Source organism: Lygodium microphyllum, chromosome 12 (genome assembly GCF_053477565.2).
Source record: "Lygodium microphyllum isolate KBCC chromosome 12, Lygodium_microphyllum_v1.1.10, whole genome shotgun sequence".
In the NCBI taxonomy this organism is placed as follows: Eukaryota; Viridiplantae; Streptophyta; class Polypodiopsida; order Schizaeales; family Lygodiaceae; genus Lygodium; species Lygodium microphyllum.
The window spans coordinates 64,261,678-64,270,938 of record NC_141146.1 but is presented as its reverse complement, the minus strand read 5'-3'; the positions used below and the strand labels follow the sequence as shown (position 1 = coordinate 64,270,938).

Below are 9,261 nucleotides of genomic sequence, written 5' to 3'. Positions count from 1 at the left end.
ATAACATGATGTTAAGAGTCATGCCTTGTCCAATAAATCCCAATAAAAGTACTTGTACGAATGTCTATTGTGCTTTGAAAATCAGGTTTCATCATCTTCATACCACAGTGTACAAGGTGGAGGTGCCAAATCATTTGAAAAGTGCTAAAAAGAAATGCCCTAGTATAATAGTATGTGCTCAAAGACAAATAAATTTTAAATAAATATTGCTTATGCTTCAACTTTTGTTACATTTTCAAGTAATATTAAGGGTAACGGAGGCAAACCCTAGGCTACCATAACCCCGATTGTACATAGTATTTTGGATAAGAATGTTCAATATATATATTAGACAATTGTTTTAGATATCACCTATCTACTCATAAACAATATTTGCACAAAATCATCTATCATTGTATTTTTAAACACTAGATTTTAAAGAGCCAAAAATCTTGATTTTCGCTCTGAAGTCCATATAGTACAAGAGTGAAGCAATCCACTTTATGGCTATCCCTTTTCTTTACTAGTTCAAGGAAGCGCTTCATCTAAGTATTACTTGTAGCATTAAATTGAATTCCTCTTGGTTTCACCCATCTACTCATAACCTTGTTGCAAAGAACCTCAAAATTAAAATCCAAGGAGGAAATAGTATATACATGTATGCATCCTGCAAGTAAAGGGGGGGAGTCTCTACATAAGAGGGTGATAAAATTAAAATATGTATAGGGAGGATTCCTTTTAGGGGCTTGAAGGGCTTTAACACACGTAATAAGGGTACTTAATAAGAGCTACCCTATTGATAAGGAAGGATGAAGTTCTATGCTTTTGTATCATGTGACAATAATGGTACTCGGTTACTAACAATTCATATAAGTATGGTAACTTCTTATGAGTCATGAGGACGCGGATGTAGGCAAATGGGAAGGCCTCGTGTGGGTTGGGGCAAGGGGTCCACAATGATGCCCTCAATGGGGTCCACAAGGGTCCAGCTGAAGCGGAGGCTGAGGTGGTGTAGGAGCAATAGGGTCACCATTCGCGCAAACTCAATGCCCGCACACATTCGAGGTCCTCCTCCAAATGGCACAAATGTGTATGGAGCTGGCCCAGACCCCTCAAACCTCCTTGGATCAAACTTGTGGGGCTCCTCAAAGTACTTTGGGTTTTTGTGTGTTGCATGCACAGTCCAAAATATCTGCATCCAGTCAAAAAGTCAATGAGTGATGGATTGACTAATCTGAAATCATTACACACCTTAGGTTAGGGTCTAATAATACAACTCCCTTCGCTTTAAGAGTCTAATCAAGAGTCTAAGCGTGGAACTACCTTAGTACCTTCTTTTTTTTTTTGGGGGGGGTGGTTTTAGTTCTTGTATACCTTCCAGCCCTTCGGGATCGTGAAACCGCTGTAATCAAAGGTCTTGATAGCCCGACGCCATGTGCCTTGCGAAGGTGGTTGGAGCCTAAGCGTCTCCAACACCACTCGCCATGAGAGGCTCATTTGCTTGATGTCTGACCAGTTCAGCTCGCCTTCTCCTGCGCGCTCCTTCCTTGCTGCTATCTCCTTGTGCTCTGCAGCGGCAGCATTGATCCAGACTTAGATCCCATTTGTCAACCCGTATCACGATTATAGCATCCAATGACTGATCACAGAGATCTCGATTACCTCTCCAGACGTCGTCCAAGATGTCAGGATTCTCCGCCAGATACTTGCACACCATCGTTATCGCGATGGTGCTTGTATCATGCCCTGCAAAAAGCAGCGCCAATATATTCTCGCTGATCTCCCTGTCGTTCAGTGCCTTCCCTTCCTCATCCTTAAAGGTCAGCAGACACGACAGAAGGTCCTCCTTATCTCCAACTCCCGAGCTCCTCCGGTCTGCCGCCATGTCGTCCCTCCTCTCGCGAATCCATTTCTGAAACGTTCCTCGAAGAGTACTGGCAGCGGCCATGGCTTTTCTGTACCTGGTGCCGGGCAGGTTGATGGGAAAGCTCAGGAAGCCTTTGACCGCGGTGGCGAAGAGCTCCTCGAGCATGTGCTGCTCTTCTGGGTGGTGGCGGCTCATGAAGAGCTGGCAGGCGAGGGAGAAGGCGAGGCGCTTCATGGAGGGGAAGACGAGGACCTGCTGGCGGCCGTCCCAGGAGTCGTCGAGGAAGCCGGCGATGGTGCGGCTGGACGTGGCGACGTATCTCTGGAGGGTTTCGGGCCGGAGGAAGGTCATGACGGCGGCTCGGATGCGCTTGCATATCAGGATTCAGGAGACGTTTTAGACAAAATTCCGATTACAATTGTGGCATTCTAATGTGAATTAAATGATGGCAACATTATGAGCTTTGACAGGCAGTGATCACATGCCTAGCGGCTAGTTAGGTGTACTACAGCCTAGTTAGGTTCGGTTGGGGCACCAATGCCAGGAAAACAAGCCTAGTCTTGAACATTGAAATTTACCTGTAACACTAAAATTAACCATTAACAAAACCTTCAAATATAAATATATTACCTCTTTAGTTTTTCGTTCAAGGTTTTTGCTCTCTAGAAAAGAAGTGGTTTTGCAAGCACAAGGGGCCATGGGGCTACTATTATGATATGTGTCATGGGCCCAACATGTGTCTTGGATCCCCATGAGTCTTAGCCTCACATGTCACAACATCTTGAACCATCTCAACCACGCATTGCACTCCCCCTTTTGGGCTAGAAGCTACTTTACACACACCCGTACCCTGGGGTCAACATCGTCATCACAATCCACTTGGATGTCTCCTTCCCAACAAATAGTGTGTTTCTAAGCTCACTTAAAGGCACAAGGTCGAAGATCTCTATCTAATTGCACCAGCCCACTCATCTCTTGCCCTAGCCTAGGTGTAGCACCCCACCTCTCACCCCATGAAAATCGAAAGCCCATTTAATCAATACAATCACCATCCCCTCTCTACATGGTCAATGGAAAAGCCCAATCTCTTTTAACCATGCTAGTGTGCATGGAGACACATCCCCTGCCACAAGATGCCCTAGAGAACGAAGTGCATGACGAAGGCAACTCCCTACATTTCCACCACCTTGGGCTTGTGGTTGCCTACCTCCCAAACACATGTACTTGCGCTCTTCTCTCTCTCTCTCTCTCTCTCTCTCTCTCTCTATCTATCTAAATCAAAGGCTCATAATATTTCTAGCACTATAGGGTAAGAGGGCCAATTGTAGAGTAGGGGCCATTAAAAACACACTTTGTAAACACTAGCAAGGCAAATTAAAAAAACACCCCAGCACCCATCATAACTAGTTGTTCTATCTAGATGGTTACCAAGAAGATGTGTGGTGTCACCTAAGTCCACGAGACAAAGGTGACTCATCTATCTTACATGTGGTAAGTCTTACCTGTGGCAGGAAATAGATGTGCATCTTTTAACCTATTCTACGACTGGTCCATTCACCCCAAAGGGAAAAACAAGCTGCTTTTTCACGTGAAGAACTCTCTTACTTTGGCACGATCGCCCGTGAGGCTTGACAGGGAGCCCGCGCCGATGATGGATGTCATGGCCGCCGGCCATGCCAGATGAACGAGCTTGTTCTCGCTGCTGAAGACGAGCTTGTTGCCCGCAGGGCTCGCGAGGACGACTGTCGGGTCGCCGATAAGGCTGGTCTTGAAGACCTCCCCGTGCTTCGCCACGCGCTCCTCCATGAACTCCCGCAACCTGTTCTCCTTCGTATGGCGTATGAAGGATAACGTCTCACCAACGAACGGCCATCCCAGGTTGCCTGGTGGCAGGGGCAGCTTCCTGAGATTTCTCTTCCACCATAGCTGCAGAAGCAGGGCTGTGCCGACGATGACGACGACTGCGATGGCAGTCGAATGGTATGGCGGCCTTACGAGATCGGCCACAGCTGCTGCGGCTGCGGCGCCTGATTTGACTCTCCACATCGTGCACGTCTCTGCAAGCTGGAGAGAGAGAGAGAGAGAGCATGTAATGCGCTAGCGTAAAGGGGCCAATAGATTGTCATCTAACAATCTTTCATTATAAAATTACTAGGAAAAATATTAGGATATTTGGATATTTTTATCAAGTAGTTTTAGTTACAAATGAAAGGTTCATAAAAGAGGGACGTACTCACTTACAAATGAAAGGTTCATAAAAGAAGGACATTATTGAGGGGCCAATAGAGTGACACTCAAGGATGTATTGCTTTAGAGTTTTACAAAATTTAAAATATAAAAAATTTACATGGCTTAATTGTTTGACTTAAGTTAAGCTCATTTGTAATTTTGAAAAATTCATATTTTATTGTTAAGTGATTAAAAAAATCACAATTTTCTTGTAAAATTGTCACTCAATTGGGGTGGGGTGTGCTTTCCTTTTGGAGGGCACCACTTCATTGGTCCATTTAACATAATTGTAATTCGAATCAAAACAATAGATAAGATTATTTACATCCACAAGCTCAAGGCCCAATCCTTTTTCCCATCTACCTAACATCTTACAAGCAACTCTACATACATTAGCTCGTTTAGTAAGAACCCTAAAGATAGTTACACTATCCTACCTAATAGCTTCCAACACCTTTGCTACCGTGCTCTTCCTTTCTTTCCTCATCACTTTTCTCTTTCTATTGCTCCATACGTGCTTGACCACCACTCCCCTCACCACATCACACAATTTCATGGTTTCTTCATCCCCTATCACCAAACAACACAATTCTCGTCTTGACCATATCACTTAAGCATGTAGAGTTAAACCAATTCTTTAGCTTCTTCCAAACAATTATACTCTCTTCCCAAGGTGTTTCACAGTCTCCTCTTGGGTGATAATGCACAATTAGAACTTAATGCTAATCACCCTCCAATTCTATCTTTGGTAGGCAATTTTGACTCTACAACTTTCCACATCATTGAGTTCAGTTGTTGGCTTAGTGTGGATTTCCAAGTTCTAATTGGTCTTCTCCTCCATGTTCACATAGTGGAATGCATGCATATATTTTTCCAATTACTATGGACCTTCATGGAGATTTCCAACTTCTCCTCTTGGAAATCTCCTCTCAACCTCATTTAACTGTAAGCTTTCCCTTATGATTTTCTAATGATTTTCATACTTTCATTGGTCCTATCTTAGCCAAAGGTGGCCATGTTTAAGATTTCCTTTGCAATATTACCCTTAGTCATTTGTCTTCATCTTGATCTAGATTATGCATGGCGCAAATCTCCTCGAGCATATTTTTTTCCAAGGGTTATATGTATTGCGATAGTGTACTAGCTCCCTTCTTGGGATTTTTCTCCTTTCACTTGAATCCTTTAATTATTTATTTCCATGTCTTCATGAGGCTCCTGAGAGTCTCGTATCCTTACATGGCCAGTTTGGAGACTAATGCTAATAGCTTTCCTTCCCATATTAATATCTCACATTTTTTACCTACTAGCTTTGCTTTGCTTGAAAGGTGAAGCAAGAGTGGAAGCACGAGTGGAAGCAAGAGACAAGCAAGGCTATAGAGATTCAAGCAAAGAAGAGAAAGAGTAGTATGTGAAATCTCCAACAGTCACAATGTATGACCTACCTTCCCTTATTCTATTTTCATGTAAAGTATAAAGAATAAAATGATTGTGATGGAAAGTCGCCACTTGTAGGTACAAGTGTGTAGACAGCAAGTACACGTAAATGTAGGCAACTAGGCACAAGAGACCTTTAACCCCCAACAAGTGTCCACTTAAAGGTGAATGTACTTGAGTGTGGAGAAAATTTAAGAAAAGTGACAAAGTACAATGTGTATATATAAGTAGAATAGGATGAAAAATATATGCCATCTCATCATATATCCATAATCTTTCTAAGGAAGGCATAACGTTCCACTAGAAGACTTTTAGTGAGTAGATTTGTAGGATATTCATTAGTCAAGATCTTGTTGAGCTCTATCTGCTTGTCCTTAATCACCTTTCTAATGAAGTGATCATAGACCTCAATGTACTTGTACTTCACATGAAAGGCTGAATTACGTGCAAATTGAGCAAATTGAATGATACTCATAGAGTTTGAATGCATTGTAGTAGCAATGATAGTTATACCAAGGTCTACACCAAATGGCCTAACTATAGGGCCTTCTTGCAAGCTTCATCAGTGGGGCTACAATGTACTTAACCTCGGTAGTAGCAAGATCATGTATTTCTACATCTTGGACATCCAAGTCACAACACATCTAGCAAAGATGAAGACATAGCTAGTCTAGGTGAACTTCCTACTATTTGCATGTCTTGAATAGTCAAAGTGTGTGTAGCCCATTAATCTATTATTCTTGCCACCATTATAAATATATATATCTATAGTGTTCTTAAGGTATCTCGTGATACCCTTCACTGTTATGGAATTATATCTATAGTGGATTTTGTTTATTTGTTGCATAATCCGTGGCTTATCACATGACTCCGCATATGTGATACTAGTCACATTATGCTTAGCAGATAGACGGGAGAATACTAATGTGTGTTGTGTTGTGGAGAGTAGATAATTAGACGAAGTTAAGAAAATTATTATTTTGGAGTGCATATTCTAATGCATGCAATATATGTTTTATTACATGGAAAATATTTAAACCAGAAGTATTATATTTTGTATACACCTATTAGTGCAAGGACTTGCATGTGCCCATGTGCAATAGATCTAGTTTGATGTATTTATTAGAGAAGGCACAATGTTATTTTTGTAAAGCTATTAGAGTAGAGTGCATTTTGATTTACTTGCAGAAAAGCAAGTCATGCAAGATGAGAAAAAGTAAAAAAACGTCATATTGGGAAATATGAAAATTTACCATAAGTTTGGGACACATGGTCAAATCTTTGGATTTGTCATAACTTGAACACTATAACTCCAAATTGAGCACTCTATAGCTCGAATGATTCAATTTTTCAAGTGCTTTCGAATGATAGGTTCTTATGGACATGTTATTTGGGTGCTATCTTTTTAGTATTCAAAAAATAGGAATTGGGAGATTCCCAAACTCACTAATATTGTGTTAAAACATAAAAAGGATGCTTTCGATGTATTTTGGGCATGCAATATTTATTCATTATTATAAATACATGTGTGGGAGAGGTTCTCACCCATGCATGGGGAAAGATTGTACGGAATCTTATGTCATGCATGTTTTCTCTATTTCTCTTCTTTGATTAAATTTGTGATTAATAATTGATTATTGTATGGTGAGGGGGTTTAACATTCAAGGCGTCCCAATATTGTCTACTAAGTATTGCCATATACCTAGCCACAACTCCCATTACAAATGCTATGTCAGGTTGAGTGGCTATCATGGCATTCCTCAAACTATCCACCACGGATGCATATGAGATCTTGGCCATCTTGGCCCTCTCACCAATAAACTAGGGATAATCTACCTAATTGACCTTCACATAAGAAGGCAATGGGTACCTAATTGGCTTACTAGCTTGCATATAGAACCACTCAAGGACTTTCTGAATGCATTCCTTTTATGACAAGTAGAGAAATCCTTTAAAGTGTGCATCATGTGTATACGAAGTAGGTGAGAGGCATACCCCATGTCCTTTATCTCAAAGCTCTTCTTGAGTCCAATCTTCAAAGAATCTAGCTTATAATGAGCCCTCCCAATAATTAGCATGTTATGAACATATAGCACCAAAATGATAAGTCTACTTTCATGGGCCTTCTTTATGTAAAGTCACAAATCCATATCACTATGGGAGCAACCCTGTGAATGCATAAATATATCAAACTTATGATACTATCCCCTAGGCACTTGCTTAAGTCCATAATGACTCTTTTTCAACTTGTACATTAGGTATTTCTTGCCTTTTTCTTCAAAGCCCTTAGGGCACTACATATAAATGTTCCCACGTAGGTTTCCATAAAGGAAAGTTATTTTAGCATACATCTAGTATAGGTCAAGATCCATATGTGCAACCAAGGCTAATATCAAGATAGTGTAGTCAGCTTGACTACATGAGAGAACATCTTATCAAAATTAATTCCCTTTTCTTCCTTAAAACCCTTAGCAATCAATCTCACCTTATATGTTAGCTAAGGGCAATGAGAGAGATACTCTTCAACATGTGTATCTACTTATATAGCAATGCATGCTTCCCATTGGATAAAGTAACCAAAACCCATGTACAATTTTTCTATAGTGAATCATACTCAGACAGCATGGCCCTCTTCTAAGAGTGACTAGTATCCCAGTACATAGCCTCCTCATAAGTAAGAGGCTCACTAGCATTAATCACCATAACGTAATGCATAGAGGGTTCAAAACAATCAATAGAATGGGAGGCTCTAGTAGCTCAAGAGGAGGTGGGGGGTCTATACAGCATGTACTCTCTAAGCTAACATCATGATCTTGCATAATAGATGGATCCTGGGCCATTGCATCATCAAAAATTATAGTAAGCTATTTAATTGGATTGGCTATACTCTAATAAGAGGCTCCTCCTAAAAGATCACCATGCATATCTCAATGATCTACTCTTGTCTTATATGCATATTTTCCTCATGGAATATGACATAATAGTTGCAAATAGTCTTTCGAGTCTACGAATCTCAAAGGTGATATCCTATCTCACTTACATCACCATATCCAAGAAAGATACATTTGACAAATATCAGATCCATCTTATTGTATTTTTCTTTAAAAATATGGTATAAAGCCTCATATCCAAAGACACACAAGTATGCATATGAGGGAGATTTACCAGACCATATTTCCTCTATAACTCTACTACAAAGAGTAGTATATGGGAATCTATTAATCAAGTAAATTGCAGTAGTTACTACCTCAACTGAAAAGTATTTTGGGAGCCTATTTAACTAAGCATAATGCTAACTCTTCTTAAATAGTCCTATTCATGCATTTTGCAACACCATTTTAGGGTGGGTATAAAGGGTGGTCAATTGATGATTAATATCCCTCTCATTATCATAAAACTACTTAAATTCCTTATAGACATTCATCCCCATTATCAAATTGTAGGTATTTTAGCCTATGTTTAGATTGGTTCTCAACTAAGTAAGAAAGTGCTAAAATATAACAAAGATATCTAACTTTTGCTTTATGATATAGACCCAAACCTTATGCAAATAATCACTAATGAATATCATAAAGTACAAAGGTATTTAGTTTCATTTGGTCACCCCCCCTTACACCCCACACTAGAATGGTATTACAAAGTGCATGAACAAGACTATTCAAGAGAGGATCCACAATATGCTTATTCATGCAAGCTTACCTAATGCATTTTGGACTAATGCAATTACTACTGCATTTCACTTGATTAATAGA

General features: G+C 40.3%; 1 protein-coding gene across 1 annotated transcript; it reads right to left on the bottom strand.

Annotated features, from left to right (window-relative positions):
• Positions 1-468: 468 nt before the first annotated feature.
• Positions 469-3,935, bottom strand: LOC148027853 (cytochrome P450 716B1-like). The gene is made up of 4 exons (XM_087689564.1): positions 3,452-3,935; positions 1,642-2,215; positions 1,354-1,547; positions 469-1,171 (listed from the first exon to the last, which is right to left on the bottom strand). Exons 1-4 carry the CDS (start codon positions 3,890-3,892, stop codon positions 866-868), a joined length of 1,515 nt encoding a protein of 504 aa, XP_087545690.1. The 5' UTR covers positions 3,893-3,935; the 3' UTR covers positions 469-865.
• Between the last annotated feature and the right edge of the window lie 5,326 nt (positions 3,936-9,261).

Bases quoted from the DNA above. Each gene is read 5' to 3' on its own strand.
- LOC148027853 (XM_087689564.1), bottom strand. From the start codon at position 3,892: ATGTGGAGAGTCAAATCAGGCGCCGCAGCCGCAGCAGCTGTGGCCGAT. The intron at 2,216-3,451 runs GTAAGAGAGTTC...CTGATATGCAAG, and splicing joins TCACGGGCGATCGTGCCAAA to CGCATCCGAGCCGCCGTCAT. The intron at 1,548-1,641 runs GTAATCGAGATC...CTGCCGCTGCAG, and splicing joins CTTGGACGACGTCTGGAGAG to AGCACAAGGAGATAGCAGCA.